The 17,854-nt window shown below is 30.6% G+C and overlaps 1 protein-coding gene and 1 long non-coding RNA gene across 21 annotated transcripts; one reads left to right on the top strand and one right to left on the bottom strand.

The window, feature by feature from the left end:
- Positions 1–7,064: 7,064 nt before the first annotated feature.
- Positions 7,065–8,903, bottom strand: LOC149987266 (uncharacterized). Its single transcript, XR_016498909.1, has 2 exons — positions 8,858–8,903; positions 7,065–8,749 (listed from the first exon to the last, which is right to left on the bottom strand). It is a non-coding gene; the product is annotated as an uncharacterized LOC149987266 (long non-coding RNA).
- Positions 8,747–13,711, top strand: LOC112273081 (uncharacterized). 20 transcript variants are annotated; one of them, XR_012216135.2, is made up of 11 exons: positions 8,747–9,515; positions 9,684–9,798; positions 10,103–10,134; positions 10,358–10,380; positions 10,566–10,645; positions 10,895–11,099; positions 11,496–11,734; positions 11,939–12,045; positions 12,360–12,452; positions 12,708–12,787; positions 13,050–13,711. XR_012216135.2 is itself a non-coding variant. In XM_073529184.2 (11 exons), the coding sequence occupies exons 3-11, from the start codon at positions 10,104–10,106 to the stop codon at positions 13,096–13,098; spliced, it is 870 nt and encodes a 289-aa protein (XP_073385285.1). In that variant the 5' UTR covers positions 8,747–9,515; positions 9,684–9,798; position 10,103; the 3' UTR covers positions 13,099–13,711. The 20 variants fall into 20 exon arrangements, 18 of the variants coding, with proteins under 18 accessions (XP_073385285.1, XP_073385278.1, XP_073385279.1 ...); XR_012216134.2 differs by having other exon boundaries at positions 12,708–12,820; XM_073529184.2 differs by having other exon boundaries at positions 10,927–11,099; positions 12,360–12,447.
- The last annotated feature ends 4,143 nt before the right edge of the window (positions 13,712–17,854 follow it).

Below are 17,854 nucleotides of genomic sequence, written 5' to 3'. Positions count from 1 at the left end.
ATCTTAAAAAATACTAGAATGATTACAAATATATCTCAAATACATCTCAATTCAATCTTAATTTAATCCTAGTTGAAATCCTATTGGACTTCATTCAAACTTTAGGCCAAAAACTAACTAAATCTTAAATTCTAAACAAATTCAAATAAAACCCTAAACCCTAAATCAAATCCTGACTAAATCCTAAACTCTATATCAACTCTTAATCAAATCCTAATCTTAAATCAAATCCTAATCAAATCTTAAATCTTAAACCAAACTCTAAATCCTAAACTAAATCTTAACCAAATCTTAATCCTAAATCAAACCTTAACCAAATCCTAAACCAAACCCTAAACCACACTCTAAATCAAACCCTAGTATTTCTTACAATAGATTTAAACCTCGATTAGTAATGAATGAACTGTTGATCTTAACTCAAAATTTGCACACTTCTTAACAATTAAGTTGAAAACAAGCACAAATTTTTTGAAAAGGATCGAAATTACCAAATAGATGATAGCCTCAAAAACGTGCTTGGATATTGGCTGGCTTCCTTCTCTGACCTTGATGCCAATCTCCTAGAGCCAATATCTCTTCTTTTCACTATTCTACTGATCTCAAAATTCTCATATACATAGGAAAATAAGTCTAATATTCTTACACACAAATTTCTTTCTAATCCAACTAGTCAATTGCAAGAAATCTTAAAAAACCCTCACTAGACCTAAAATTCTACTTTCTGAGACCTTGACCCCTTTAAACCTCAATTTTCCTCAATTAATCCATTAGATCAAGTTAAAATTTACAAAAAATATTAAGCACAACTATAACCATTAATCCACAAAATTTTACTTATAGATCTATTATAAAACTCTTGAAATCACCCAAAACATCAACCCTATTTTATTTCACAAAACTCAAGTCATCCAAAAAAAAACTTGACTTTCTCAAGCTCTTACAAAGTCATTACAAATCCAAATCACCCAAATCTAATGCTAATAGAAACCTTATCTAGTTTGCTATCAAACCCTAGTCTTTGATCTACAAATAAACCTCGGAGTCGTCGTTGAGACTTAGTTTTGTGCCTTATGGTCTAATTTCGACCCTGGTTCATAACCAACCTTCTTTTGATATCAATATCTAGTTTTTCTTAAGTAAATTTTTCTAGAATTTAATCTTAACTTCCTTCTAAAGATGTCTATATCATTTATTTTTCCAATCTATTTTGTTTTTCCTTATTTATGGTCCTACAAAGTAAGTAGAAGTCACCTTTCTAAAAATGCAACATTGGTACTTTTTAGTTTTACTACCCTTTTGACTATTAACTATATTTCTAAGATAATTTTTTCTAATAATTTGAACTAAGATCTCCTACATTATAGTAATTTCTACACTCTTTCATCTATTAGTCGTGTTATATTATAACAATGCAATGCAATTATTTCTTTAAGACCTTTCACAATGTACAACATCATATTTGCCACCACATTAACAAGTTAATCTCAAGTAATGTTGTTGAGATTATATAATTTTTGCATATAAAAGACGTAGGTGTTTTAATTCATGATAAATTTTTTAATAAAAGACACTCAATATAAGTCATCAAATTGACTTACTAGTTTTTTTAGGACAAAAAGATATATTTAGAGTACTTAAAATCACAATATATTGTGAGTAGTATAGAAATTTCTAGACAAATAGAAAATTAAAATGTAATTTATAAAAATGGATTCTAAATAAGTCTTAGAGGTAATTATCTTAGTTGATTTAGTATTTTTACTTATTATTGAATATTAAAGATTATTTATTAAGATCAATAATTATATTGGTCTTATATATATATATATATATATATATATATATACTACTTATTAAAAAAAACTATAAATATTAGTTGGTAGTTAGAAGCAACATGAAATAGAACTTCACGTCTTTTTAGTTATTCATATAAAAATATGATTTCTAGTAGATTCAAATTAATTTTATTACTATAAAAAGTTATTAAGTTTGTAAAATATATATTTAAATTGATATTAATATTAAAAAAATATTATAGGTATTTTTAGAATTTATTTTAAATTTATTTAGAATTTTCAAGGAAGTTTTAGAGCAATTTTTAAGACTTTGATAAAAATGAGTTTTACCACTTTGGGAGCCATTATGAAGAAATAGAATAAGATTTGAATTCCACACAAGGTTTCTAAGCTAACTGGATTTTTTTAAATACCGTGGTGAAGTCAAAAATACAAAAATATTGGTTTTACTAGTAGAAAATAGGAGGACAAACAACTAGATTCTAACTCCACAAGTCCTACAATAATTCAACTTATTATAAGAACAATTAGGCTTGATATTATGATAAAATAACCATATTTTGCTATCTATGTGGAATTGAAGTTGTTCCTTGTAATAAGCATTTAAGTTAATCTTTTTCCATTCTTAAATTTTTATTTTTATTTTATTTTTATTTTTAATTGTATCTTTATTACAGCGTATAGCTCTGATGAATAATTTTTCAAATCTTTTGCAATAGGATTTATCAACTTTTAAAAAATTAAAAATATCAAATTATAGATAAAAAACATAATTAATAAAAAATATATATTTATTAAATAAAAAAATATATTTTATTATTATAAAAAAAAATTCCAATAACAAAAAAATTATCATATCATTTTGATGGTAGTTAATGATACATCTCAAATATTGCTCCAAAACTTGATTCATTATTTTTCTTTGTCTATCAATCTGATGATAAAAAATCAAAGGTAATTTTTTGTCGACTTTCAATACCTTAAAATCAAATTTCTAAAATTTTAATAAAAATTGAGGTCTTTTAATTATATTTAATATTTTTTTGAAATCTATTATATTAATAAATATTTTTTAAAAAATAGATATTTATTTATTTATTTATTTTTATTTTTTATGATAGATTTTGTACATGGTATAAAATATGTCATGTAATCAAAAAATCTACTATGACAAATATAGAATAATAAAAATATGAAATTGAATGATCTTTAATAAAATCTATAGAAATAAAAGACTATGGTTGTTGGGATAAAGGAAATGGATAAAAAATTCTATACAGTTGATGATAAAGAGTTTTAGATCTTAAATAATATCACATGATAGTACAAAGATTTTAATCGCCTTTCATATTTGAAGCTACAAAAAAAATAAAAATAAAAGATTAATATCAAATTCTTCTTGTATCTAAAATTTAAAATGACATATCTTAAAAAATCAACTTGAGTTGTATAAAATACACACTTTTCTATCTTAGTCCATAGTCTTGCATCTTTGAATTTTTAATAGATATAAAAAAAATATGAAATTTATGCTCTTTAATATTTTAAGAGTATATTAAAACATCATTTAGATAATATAGAAAAAAATCATTTAATAACTGGTAAAAAATATCACTTATAGGATGTTAAAAAACAATTGGTGTATTTGTAAGTCCAAAAGTCATGAAAATATACTCAAAATATTCATACTTAGTTTAAAATACAATCTTTTATTTATGCCTTTATTAATGCATATCGAATTATATGCTTGTCATAAATCTATTTTTGTATATATCTTTTTGCTTGATTCAATTAATTAAAAAGTCTTAAAATCAAAGATAGAAGACAGATATTTTCTATGGTAATCTTGCCAAGTTTTCAATAATCTACACATAAGATGGCAAGAGTGATTTTGGCAAAGTTGAAGGAGCAAAAGTTGCTTGCTAGTACATCTTGACTATCTTCTAAGTAGATTTGTTCTTGGTTCCTTTCTAAGTTGGATGCCAAACCTTTATTTTGTGACACTCACAAAGTAATGAACCTCTAAATCTAAGTAATTTTATAAATTTTATAAATAATTATATTGAGATATTTAAAAATTATCCAATGACATTTCTTAGTACAAATGAATATATATTTTAGAGAGTATATATATTATGATGCAAATAATACAATAATTGCAAACTTATAAAGGATATGTAGAGAGTTCAAAGAATCTATAGAGAGTATAAAGATTTAGATTGAGGTCCAAAGCAAAGAATGGAAAAATCAATTTATTATTTAGAGAAGGATCAAGAAAAACTCAAGGAAACAAATTATACAAAGTTTGTAAACTACAATGTTACAAATAAATTTAAAACAAAGCTTATAGAGTTTACATTAGACACTAAAAAGCTCTTGCAATCACAGAAAGAAGAAGTGTTTATAATGTTGCAATGGAGGTTATTTTTGATTTAAAAATGACTATAAAATATAAAATCATTGTGTCATATTATATAGTTTCTTTTGGATTATATTCCATACATTCTGCCTCACTACAAATTTAAGAGTGGTTAGATGATCTTTTGACATATTCAAGTACAAACAATGATAGAAAAGAAGATATGAGAGCAACTGAAGGAAGGATTGTTTATAAGTGTATAGACATATATGCCAAATGAAATACATCTTTTGTGAATTGAAGAAAATCCTTTAATAAATAGCAAAGATGACATGATTGAATAAGTTGAAAACATCATATTTATCATCAAAAAGGTAAAAAAATAGTTTAGCCTAGACCATGAAATACTAAGATTTGAGACTTTTTATTTGTGCAAATAATTGTAATCTCTTAAAGGTAATGGTATTTAAGTTAGCGATCACTTTATTTTAAAGTTTTTCCAAATTTAACACTCTAATGAATAGATGAAATTTCTATCATATCAGAAATTGATTTTATTGGTTTTGTTTATTTTGATTAATTTAGAATCATTTCAAAAAGAATATGATGGCTTCATAATTGCTTTGTGAAATCGATTATTGAATGAAAAAGTATTACTTTAAAAAAAATCAAAGAGTGAAAATAGAGGCAAAAGAAAAAATAGAAATATACTTTTAAAATGTTGAAAATGGACAAGCCTTTTGTGATAGCAACCTACATAGATTAAGTACTTTATTGTATATTGACATTATATAATGTGATAAACATGAGTTGAGTAAAATGTTTTTGAATAGAATTATTTTCTTATTACTGTAGGTGCATTGGTGTTGTCAAATTGTGGTATATGATACATCATGTGTATTGAAGCTAAGAAATTATAGATTGTAGATGTTTTTAGATTGAAGATTATTTTAATGAGTTTGATAATGTGTACACAATACAGTTTGAATGAGTACAATATGCTTCATGAGTTGATTGTATACCAATACAAAGTTAGACAATTTCATCTATCTACTAGGAGAAGTTTGCTCAGTTCATGATATATTAGCCTCCACTTAGATTGTCAACACAAACTTGTCTATTAGAGATGCATCTAATGAACAATTGTGATGTGAAATTGTAGTAACATATACAAAATAAATAGATAATAATAGACTAACTAGAACATCCACATTCAAAATATTATTCTTCAATTGTGGCATGATTTAATAGATTTGTTGTCAAAACCTAGTGACAAAGAAGACAAGATCCACTCTTAAAGTATAGAAGATTTGCAAATCAAGAATTATAGTAACAATTTTCTAACAAAGGTTAAAGTTTGTTTATCTCATCAATAGAATGGTACAACATGGAAGGAGTAGGATTTTAAAAATTAGTGGCAACTTTTAAAATTGGAACCTTTTGATAAAATCCAAGATCCTTCATGTAAAAAAAGTTGACAATAATGAGTTAAGAGATGGTAGAAAGAGGCTTTGTTGTAAATCAAAGTGAACTTATTTGAAACAAGCACCATGCATGAATTTGAGAGTGATTTAGATGATCTTATAATCATTGTATTTTAAAAATATATTTATCTTAAAAATGAAAAAACAATAAGCAAAAAAATGCATTAGTTCATCATATGATGTTGTAAGTTGTAGAAATTTGATGCAAAGTTTTTTTGGGTACCATATATCTAAAACAATGAAAAAAATGAACCTAATTAAAAAAAAACATTTTATTTGATTAATTAATTTAATTTTTTTACTTAACAGGTGCATATTGTGGGTATTTATGATATAAAATAAATTTATAAACAAAAAGCTTGATCATTTGTGATAAACCAAATAAATAAATTCTACTTGATTTTGAATAATAAATTAATGATAAGACATGTTTTCTAAGACATTAATGATAAGACTGATTTTGAACATTGAATTATTATTAATACATGTTTTATAAGCACAATCAACCATAATACCAAATTTTCTTAAAATTGATTAGTTACATTTAATAAGAATGCAATGAATACACAAGAACCTATGGAAACTCAAGAAATGCATGGAAACTTGAGAAACTTACAAGAACACATAGGAATCCATAGGAACTCACAAGAACATATGAGAACCTATGAGAACTCACAAAAATATACAAGAATATTTTTTTTGTGCTCAATAGTAGGATTCCTACTTTTCTGAATTTGATTAAGATCTTATATCCTAAAAACTATAAAAACAAAAACACCACCATAAATGTAGTTTATCTTAAAGTTCTTTTAACTTAGTTATTTAAGTTGTAGTAAATAAAAATTATATTTTTCAATTTTAGTGTAGAAACATAAATGATTCTATTACTATGCATATATATATATATATATATATATATAGTTTTTTTTCATGGTCAAAATTTTTATTAGGAGTGGTCAATTTTTGACTAAGAAATCACAAATTAAACTTTTATACCTTTTTTTTGGCCAACAGCACAAGTTTCTACTAGTAAGCATATATATATATATATATATATATGCATTATTTTAAATATTTTAGTTTTTTTAAATAGTTTAAATATGAAAAATTTGTAAATATTGTAGATCTATTCTTATTATAATACAAAATATCAATTACGTTGGCCCATGGCTTAGATGGTGTTTTAAAGATCTGTTTTGCATTATATCATTTTAAAAAAATAAGACTTATTTGATTTTTTTTTGTTCTCAAACTTCACAATCTATTGTTTTAATTTTATTTATGAGGTGCTTTTGGATTCTTTTATTGTGTTTATACTTGTATTGTCACAAACATAGTGTGGCTTGATGCAAAAATCAAGTGCCAATTATTATCCTTCACATAGACTTTGTCGTTGAATTTTTGAATGAAAATAATATATAGTAATGATGAGAGCTTCTTAGTGTCACCAATAAAATGTGATAATGACAGATATTATTGAATAATGTCTTAAATATATGATATAAATAATGTCTCAAAATAATAACAAACTATTCATTTTCAATCAAATAAGTTTTAATATTCCAAGATAATTACATCATTATTGTGCAATATCTTCAATCAATACACATTTAAGACAATGTTGTCTATTTATAAACATCCATCTATCAAAATTATCATCCACCTTTTCATGCATCTATTCATATGTACATTTGTTCCAAAATATCACTATAATTATTGGCCAATTTTTGCTTTGTTTCAGTGTGAATAAATGACAAATATAAAAAGAGACCTAACATCTAAGTTTAATACCAAAAGCCACATTCTATAGACTTCAATGGAATTATGTATTCTCCAGGTTTAACCAAACACATGATGTTATTTTTATTTTTTATTTTTTTATTTTTCAATTTTGTTGCTGTACTGCTACAATAAAGAACAGATCTCATACAACAATTAATTTCCGCCTTCCCATGAACATTTAAGATGCCATGGCTTCAACACGTTACACTCAAAGCAAAACAATACCCCCCAAAAAAACTGGCACTTTTTAACAATATAATGTGAGTTGTACGCACACATCATACCTGCACACAAACAAGAAACAAACAAACAAACAAACTTGATAAAATTAAAATAAAGTTGACAACAATGCACAGAATCCAGAATATTCTTGTAACAACAATGTATGCTACCCCATCACACAATTTGCTTGGCAACTTGTTCTTTTTGCAACGAGAGTGACTTGCAGTCAAACCCTAGAAATAAAACATTACAAAATGTGCACTTTTTAGAATTTTATGTTCATCGCCCATCTGCGGTTTAGTTTTTCTGGGCGAGTAGCTGTCAAGGTTCGCACTCATGTTGCATCATCCTGGCGCAAAATTGTGAAGTTTTTTTCAGAGTTTTGATCGTGTCTAAAGATTTATTGATTCGAGTTTCATTGGGTGGGTATGATTCTTGCTTTATTGAGCTTTTGTAAGTGTGTGGCACAGTGCACACATCTGCCCCTAAAATAGGATCGTGATATCGGAATGCAGCGTGAGTGTGACACGAATTTTTGTACATTGATTGATTTGTTTCGTGGAGTTGTCATCGAAGTATAATAACAAACAGGCTGCATGGCGTGCATGGTGTGAACTTATACTTAGGATTTGCAGATTTCAAGCTTCTCAAGTTGTGTGAGATGGGGAGAGAGGATTGCGCGAAGTTTGTCGTTGCCATATCATCGAGGAGTACAGGAAACGGCACTCAATTTCAACAACTGTGGGATGAAAGTGGCATGAATTAGTGGGCGAGTGCAGCAACCTAGAAATTGTATTTGTTCGCATTGAGGGATCAATACTGTGTCAATGCTGTAGTAGCTCGCGAGAAAACCAAACCTCAATCACATGGATGTCCAGATTGTACAATCATGCACCGGCAATTGATGGCTCCTGCACTAGGCCCACGAATGCATTAAGTGGTTCAATAGTGGATGCAACTCAAAGAAGTTAGGTTTCCCTGGGGGGTTGTTGACTGAATCAACTTTATGGTTTCTTTCATACACGTCGTTTCTTCGCTTAGTGTTCCTTGTAGAATCGTTCCCTCACAATCGGAGGTCCGTTGATTGTGCTTCGCCTCGGCTTCACCTGCAGTTATAGTGCACACTTTCTCTGAGATAAAATTACGTACTGCGCAAACATGAGAGATAAACAGAAATTGGACGCTGAAAGGGAGCAAGACGTTAGAAAAATAACAGCAGAGAAGCGGTGAGGAGCGCCATTTTCTTTGGTCGTCGGCCTCAAAGTTCCATGGTAGCTGAGAGGGATTTGGAGTTGAGGGGGACGTGGGTTCGCAAGCTAGAATTTATCAAATTAACGCCCGTCCATCCGCACTTCATCCTAATCACTGTGAGCGATGATGTCGGTTGTCTGCTGCCTAACTAATGAGGCGCACTATTTAAATTGTAACCATCATGCTGGTTCTACGGGCCCGAAATGACATGCCCCGGAGTACAATTGGGACCGTCTGCCAGGACCTGGATCCGACGGGAGGGGTAGTGGCAGGATCTCCCAATGTTCTCAGATTCCTCTTTCGAAGAATTCTGAATACTACAAAATAAATGGTTGCAGTGCTGGCGGTGAAATACTGTAGAGGAGAATAAGTAATCCGATAAGGCCCCAAGCTTCGAGATGCTATCAATTCGCAGACGAGTCTTTTCAGCTTTAGTGAACATTCTATGGAGTATGGTGGAACTAATCTGAACATGCGGGGCCATCTTTGCGGAAGATAGCCGTTTACAATAGTTGAGTCATGATTTCCACTCTGTTGGAGAATACGTCTCCGAAATGTGTAGTAACTGCCTGCGCAGCCAGTCCATATCCTAAAATCTATGGCCGGCATGAATCCTAGCCAGTAAGTTTTCATGATCTAATTCATGGTGCAGTTGTTGATAAACGGCAAAATTTGCAAAACTGCCAAACCCTGATTTCTGTGATGATTTTTTAAGTTGAGGACACAATATGTTAATGTGAACATGGTGACCTAACTTCAATGTTCCACTCTGTTGGACATCATTCCCAGTTGCATCTTTGTGGAGTACATGTTTGGTAATCAGTCCCATTTGTCTTGGAATGCAAACGGAGAGTATGTGCATCTCGGGAATTTGCTGCAGCTACATATAATCAGCTACTCGAAGGTCATATCAATCTTTCATACGTTCTTGTTGTGATTCGCAGTCATTGGAACATTTTCGGCCGCCCGGTTGATGGAGTTTGAGAATTAATGCTTGTTGGTCTATAACAATATAAAAAGAAGACCGAAAAAATTGGGATGGGAGGGGGTTGAAGGGTGTAGAAGTATGGGATCTCAAGGAGCGTTACTAAAATGATGTCCCACCGTCTCTACGTCGCTCCTCTCTGCGACTCTCCTTGACCCACTGCTCACATTGGCAGGGTGTGGTTCTCTGCCAATTTTGGCCATTGGTGGGAATGTTTTTGCAGCATGGCTTCCAACATGACACTTATTACAGATGGTGAGTGCTGGTGATGGATGGTTTGTTGTAACGTAGAGTTTGATGAAAGATGGAAATTGAATAGAGGTCCTCTACAATACATCTTTTACAGGTCACTCCAGAAACTCGTGAAGATAAGTTCCATCATGTACTGTTGTGATGTGCTTTGGGAGGGTGACTGGCATTAGACATGGGTTATCAAAATGAGTTGGTTGCTCTAACTGTAGATAGTTCGTCACTGCAGGTGCTTCACCCTACTGCGAAAAGGTACACTCCCTAACATTTTATCTGTTGAACAAAACCTTCAATGCTAGGTCACGCTTGATTCAACCATTGCAACCATCATGAACTCAATGTAGGTATGGTTCGGCATATTATAAACTAGAAATCGAGGATTCAATCTGAACTGCAGACGTGTTCGTTGAGGTACGGGAAGTTCTGGAAGGGTACAGGCACGATGGGCGTTAGAAAGAGCTGGTGTGTCTTACGTAGAGACCAAGCATGTGGTGGTGTTACACATGTTGTTCACCAGGTTAGGGTTCTCTCAACTTGTGCCGAGTAAAGAATCTTGTGAAGGGGGGCAAATTACTATATGGGTGAAGTCTGGAGACGGATCGAATCGTCCTCTAACGAGAACAATGTGTGTGCATGTATATGTATGTATATATATATATATATATATATACAAACTCACATTACAAAATACTGCATATACCCTATGATTGTGAATTCTGTGACTTTGAATAAAACATTATGACTTCAAAATCTGACTTTTTGTTAGGCACTTTTTTGTTCCATGGTCTCGCTGGGTAGGGGGTTGGGAGCAGGTACAAGTTGCCCGAAATTGGTGATGGGGAGGAGCTCAGAGAGAGTTGTGTTACAAGAGTCACCCGACATCCTACGATTTGCTGACAAGAACATACGCAACGAAGAAGATCGTCTGTATCCGGATGACCCTGACATGCAGAGACTTGTCCAAGCTTGGGGTATGGCATATAAGTCTACGCAAGCCTCCGCATGCGTCTAGACCGTTGCTAAATCTGAGGTTGAATTCAATTGGGTTGAACATTCGTAGAATCTGTGGATATCCAGATTGAATTTGTGTTAATGTCAGGTTGATTTAATTTTGCTCTGATAACGCATGTGTAGATATGTTGATGTTATCTGATTCGTCACCTTGTATCTCACTTTCATAGAGAATCCTGCTGTAACTTATTAGAGTAGGTTATACTTTTGTGTCGCCCCCTTCTGCTGAATTCTTGTTTCATTCATATTTTCTTCGTAAGGCAATATTCTTTAGAATTAGTGACGGCTAGTGATCCAGCAGAGAATCTCACAGACAATCTCACAGAGAATCTCAAAGTTATACTGATATATGGAAGGTACAGAATGGAGGTTTGACAAGCAACTGGGTCCCCACGTGCGGCGCTGGTCGTACTGCTACCTTCTGTTCGAGCAATGTAGTTATGATTTGTTAACTCAAGGAGCACCAATGTTGGAACGAGTATTTGGTTGGATTTTAATGCCAGTCTTACGCCGCATCGTCTATGGCGCCTTGTACTGCAACAAACCTGGGGCTAAGGAAAGATCCCTACAAGTTGTTGAAGCCATTTTCAAAGAGGTAGTCTGGTTTTCCATTCTCCTCAATGTAAGCAAGAAAAGGAATGTTGTACACAAAGGTCTGTCGCATTGTGAAGAGGGCTTTTCAGTTTGTTTCCTGTTTTAATAATTTATGTCTTTCTGTAACTTCTACATCCCATGAATGTATTACGAAAGCAGTGGAGAGAATACAACTGCATCTTGTGCGTGCTGCGGTCATTGGCAGGTTGACGAACTGCTTGCAGATGGTCGGCCCTATATTTGTGGTCGTAGATTCACTGCTGCTGATATGACATTCGCTGCCCTTGGTGGGCCAATGGTTTCTCCTCCACAGTAAGTCTTGCTTTTCACTTAAATTCTTAGAAGTAGCGAAGAGGTGGCAGTGACTTGGTTACTCGTTCTGTGCTTTTAAAGTCTTAATATCACAGGTTTTTAAGCCGGAGTTTTAAATACTGATGACATTGGGACCACATCGACTTCCTGGACTTGGGAAGAGTTGAATCGCCAACTGAGACTCATCGTTGGGATTTCTTGTGGCCTCAAGGAGACATCTTTTAGATAAACTATCAAACATGATCATCACCCTGAAATGTTATTCTGATTATAAAGATGATAAACTGTGTTTTAATGTTTCGAATGATCCGTAGATACGGAGCATGGTTGCCTGGAATTGAAGATTGTCCCACAGATATGGCTTTGACGATGGAGTCCTTGAGGATGTCTCCTGCTGGGAGAGTGAGGTCCTTCTCCTTTACTTGCACATACGAACTGTTTTAAATAGATACTCATCATCGACTTCTGCGCTGGCTGTTATGGAATACTACAAACAACACAAATTGGCTATTAAGGCTGTTTTAAACCTCACGGTCGATGAAGCATTGCCTCCTCAACCTTATCGTGATGGTTTTTACTGGAGTTGGTTTACTACTTTTCATTAAATTTTTGTAGCAGCATGCGTTTTGATTTACCCATTGTGTGCGGTGGTGGAAATGCAGCACATCTTGAAGATTTATGACACCAAACGACATAGATTGCGGGAGGTTGAGGAGGAGGTTATGCCAAGTCGGATAAGAACGTGAGTTTAAGTGGTGACTGTTTTTTGCAACTGGTACGAATGAAGCTTTTGTAATGTGTTTAGATTTAACCTGACAAAGCAATACGATTGGAAAGCTGTGATTAATTTTCATTTTCACTTGATGTGCGAATGCTGGAAATTTATCTTAGAAATTACAGTAGATTTTCTCCTGGGTTAGTTACATTCATATTTAATTATGATGATAGACTTGATTCTATTTGAACTTATGGCTAAAGATCCAATTTTTGTACTGTTTGTGCAGTTTTGGTTTTCAAGGGCTCATGAAATCATTCCTCGATCTTCAGAAGTAATTGGCAGAGTCCACCTGCTTCTTAGAATCGTTGTGGCTTTGAGCACGTGGGACTTTGAGTGTTTGTAAGTATCCAAATTTATGTTTATTGAGGATTTTGCTGCACAATTTCTCCAAGCTCAAGCTTGGTTTCAGGGGCTCTTAAAGCGGAGTTGAACCTAGTTCACGATTTTATAAGTTTATGGATTTATGGGAATACTTTGAAGGATGGATGCTCAAAGGTGCATGTTAGTAGGAGAAACAAGCCTTGAAATTTTCATGTCAAAGATGACAAAAGGAAGAGTTATAGTGGAAATCCAGGTTACAATACCAAGAGCAGGAAGCAACAAAGACGAAGAAGGAAAAGACGAAACAAAGGAAAGCAGTTGTAGAGCATTTGATGAAGAGTTGTATATATAGTTTTTTTTTTCTTGTGATTTTTGACCTCACCACAAAGCATTATCTATTAGATTTTTTTCATCATGTTTATTTTTATCCTTTAATTATAAGTGGGAAAAAATATTTTGATTGAATCCTATTTGAAAAACATTCTACAAAAATGCAATTTTACAAAACATGATGCTCTCAAATAAAAAATGGTTAGCAAAATTTTATAACCAATATTTTTAAGTCCATTTCATTCTTTGAAGTTTTGGTTATCCTAATTACAATTTCCAAATAATAATTATACAATTATCAGCATCTTTGAAGTTTTATATTCTTACGAATTAATCCTATATTTATTGACTATTATGTAATTAAACTAGTGGAAGTAGTTTTAAAATAGGTTTAAAGCACCCAAATAATAATTTTTATTTTATTTTATCTTTCCAAAAAGATTTGTATGAAAGAGGTATAAATCAATCCATTTATATATGCTGTCAGAATTAATACATCAAAGTTAGATTTTCAATAAATATGATATAAATTTCTAATAAATTTTAATTCTTTCTATTTATAGTAAATATTTTAAACTAAAAAATATATTACTATTGATGTTGAGTTTCATTATAGGGTACAAGAAGTAGCATGTATATTTTAAAACCAAATTATCAAAAACCAGCATTATGTCATTACACACAAGACTATATTCAAGACGTCTAAGGATTTCAATTTTGTAGAAAATCATTCATTGAAACAAATGTAAATGAAGTTTGGATAATGTTGTAATATTTTACTCATTACCAAACATTACGGTCCTTGAGAACCCATGAAATTGTGATTACAGGTGTTCCTTTTGTTTTGTTTAATTTATTTATGATCAGAGTGACTTACTAATTTAGTTTGCTAAATGAGTTTCTTCTAATATATGGATATATATATATATATATATATATATATATAAAAATTTCTTCTAATATATATATTTATATATTTATATATATATATATATATATATATAAATAAATTAGTGGGTGGAGATGAGGTAGGCTATGGTGTAAAATTGTGGTTTTTATAGTGGCAACATGTTAAGGGTGAATGGGCATATTGAAATTTTGACAAAGTTTACTCAACCTATTGATTTGATAGTTCAATTTGTTAGTATATCTATAATATAACAAAATTGATGTCACATGTGGCTTTAATTATACATTCTTAAAAATTATATCATGATGATATACTCCACGAATCCATGTAAACTACTTACCATTCTTTTAACATTTTTGTGACCTTTGTACAAACTTATGTAACACTTGCATCAGCTCAAAATTTGTTGTTTTAATTTTTTTTAATTCTAGAATAAAAAAGTGTTAATACTTAGATTTTATTTTAAAAAGCCTTAAATCACCAACTAATAATAAATGGTTGAAGATAGTCCATTGAGTTGCCTTTAATTGTGGTTTGAGTCCAAAACACACATGGCAAAGAGTTCACAACCACATTATTTCTTTACAATGTACTACCCTAGCTGTTGACAAAAAGCAAGGGAAGATGGTGTAACACATTCTAGAGCTGCAAAAATAATGGCCATAGTGTACAATCAATTGCTACTTCCAAAACTTAGAATTCAAGCTGCAAAATATGCACAGCAACACATAGCAACTACAAACACTGTTTTGTTTTGCAAGAAATTATCAAGTGCTTAATGAACAACTTGAATTTCAGTTGTGGATCTACTACATCATTTTCATGCATGACCTATTGGCAGTGTGTGCTAGTAAAATTTAATTGGGAGCTATTGTTGCTTCCAAGGAGGCAGTGGTTCTTTGAGTTGATGTGAACAAATTGAAGAAGTTGCATGAATTTTTATATTTTTTTTCATACACTAGTGCTTTTTAATGTGTATTTCTCTTTCCTTCTTGGATTAAAGACAAAAAAGTATCAGCAATGAGCCCCATGCAATGCTAGAGTGAGCAGCAAGCTTAGTCTTGCTTATAACTCAAAAAACTAAATCTCATTTGTGTAAAGAGAAAGACAACACAAAATACCACTTTTAGAAAACTTCTATTAAGTCAGCATTTGCATTGCAACATTGATATTTTTGGTTTAAATTTTAAAATAAAGATAATATTAGGAATTACACTGGTGATTTTATAATTGATATATTATGGAATTATTTTACAACAATAAAGTAATGATATATTTGTGAAATAATAATTACACTAGAGATTCCTATTATTATTACTAAATTTTACCCCCCCCCCCCATCAATTCAACAAGTCAATTAGACTAAAAAAAATTGTGAGGTAAAAATAACCCTCTTGTCTAATAAGATGATCAATTTATCTTATTACCTATATTTACTTGCTAAAACTCAATTTTATACAACATTATCAATAATTGGCTAGATGAACCTAAACACCCAAAACTACAAACCATTTAGTCAATCCTCATAAATCTCCCTTATCATGGCTATATCTTCTCGTATTAAGCTAAACTTGTGTTTTTAACACCATTGCATGTAATTTAAGAAAAAACAAACAAACAAACAACCAATGAACAGATTTAAGTGCTCACACAATTCAGAAGAAAAAGAAAAATACTACTATTGATGCAGAATTTCATAATGAGATACGACAAGTAACATATGTATGTTAAAACCAAATAATCAAAATTTAACATTATGTCATTACATACAACCATGTTTAAGACATCTAAGAGTTTCAATTTTGTAAAAATCATTCATTAGGATAAGTGTGAATGAAATTTTAACAATGCTGTAAGTGTTTACTCAAGTGTGAATGCTTGTTGGGTGCTGTGGTGCAACCTTACTTAGTTTCTATTGTGATATATATACATATTCATCAACATATCTATCTATCTATCTATATATATATATATATATATATATTTCAAATTAATGATGGATTCTAAGCAAGTTTCAATCCATGTAGTACTTATAAATTTTACCAAAGCATTGATAGAAGTTCAAATTTGAGCAACACCTTAACGGCTATTGATGCAAATGTTGTAAAGATTGGGTGACAACTTAAGATAAAAACACACATTTGAATATCTTTTTAAATTCAAAAATTAAGGAGGAAGAATTGTACTTACATATCAAAAGCTGCTAATTTTATTCTTGAATAACACTGTCATCAAACTACTAGTGTTTTTATTTATTTATTATTTATTTATCTACCATTTGCATTATTCCAATATTTTTAGCTTATGTCTGATACAACAGACGTACAATACTTTTGATTATGTGAAAAAAAAATCATTTGAGCTTATAGAACGAAGAAATTTAATGTCAAGAAGTTCCAAATCAAATATACATTAAAAAGGATATATTGTATGCACACAATTATTCTTTTTTCATCTTTTTCCTAAACGTTTTTTTTTTTTTTCTGAATTAATCAATACAATTGAGCATTTATCCATAAAAATCTCAAAGATATTCAAAAAAATAGCTACCCAATTGATGTTAATATAAACAACATTGTTTAACTTAATTAATTAAACAGTTAATTAATTTTTATATAAAGATTTTTTAAAAAAATAGAAAAGCATATGCATTGTAATATACTGTTTTCTTGTTTTGTAATAAAATGTAATAGTGATTTTCATGTTTAATCACAATTCATGCTTGAAGGCTTAAAGTATCAAGAACTTCTTTTTTGTTACTTTCAGTAAATATTACGTTCACTTCTGCAACTAAGAAAGACTGAATGACAATTTGAATCACGATTGCATTAGAGGTTCAATGTATAAATTTATGATTATAGAGTCTTACACTAGTTTAATTACTTCCATTTTGATTAATTCAAAAAAATATTAATAGATTATTTCTGGCCATTTTTATAAAAAAATTATGTAGTTATATCAATCTGGGAACTATAGGCAATTAGCAATATAAAGTGCTAGAGTATCCTTTTCTTTCTCTCCCCTTTTTCTTTTTCACTTTTTAAGAATTTCAAGACATTCAAAATTGTAAGGAACCATTTATTACATCTGCATGGATTTATTCATTAAATTTTATTTAATTTATGATTTTATTTATAAGAAATAAACCACATTACCATAGAAAATTTACCTTTGAAATGCATTATAAGACAGAAGACAGTTCTAATGCATGAAAATAATTATCTAAATGTAAAAGATCAAGAAGGTTGAAAAAGTTGAAATCTTTAAGTTTAAAAATAAAAATATGCACTGTTCTTTTACATATTATTTGAACCCAAAACACAATCCAGAACCACCCAAACATTGCTGGAAAATTATAAACAACACTGTTCTACTCAACTTTCCATGTTTGATTTTGTGTGTTAAATAGATGAATCACAAACTGACTACACAGTGACAATATGGCATTTTCAAAGAAGTTGTCAACCTAA

This window comes from Physcomitrium patens, chromosome 20 (assembly GCF_059467195.1).
Source record: "Physcomitrium patens ecotype Gransden chromosome 20, ASM5946719v1, whole genome shotgun sequence".
In the NCBI taxonomy this organism is placed as follows: domain Eukaryota; kingdom Viridiplantae; phylum Streptophyta; class Bryopsida; order Funariales; family Funariaceae; genus Physcomitrium; species Physcomitrium patens.
The sequence above is the reverse complement of the archived record's forward strand: the minus strand, read 5'-3'. Positions and strand labels throughout refer to the sequence as shown.

Bases quoted from the DNA above. Each gene is read 5' to 3' on its own strand.
- LOC112273081 (XM_073529171.2), top strand. From the start codon at position 9,493: ATGGCCGGCATGAATCCTAGCCA. The intron at 10,646-10,894 runs GTTAGGGTTCTC...ACTTTTTGTTAG, and splicing joins TTACACATGTTGTTCACCAG to GCACTTTTTTGTTCCATGGT. The intron at 11,735-11,938 runs GTAGTCTGGTTT...GGTCATTGGCAG, and splicing joins TTGAAGCCATTTTCAAAGAG to GTTGACGAACTGCTTGCAGA.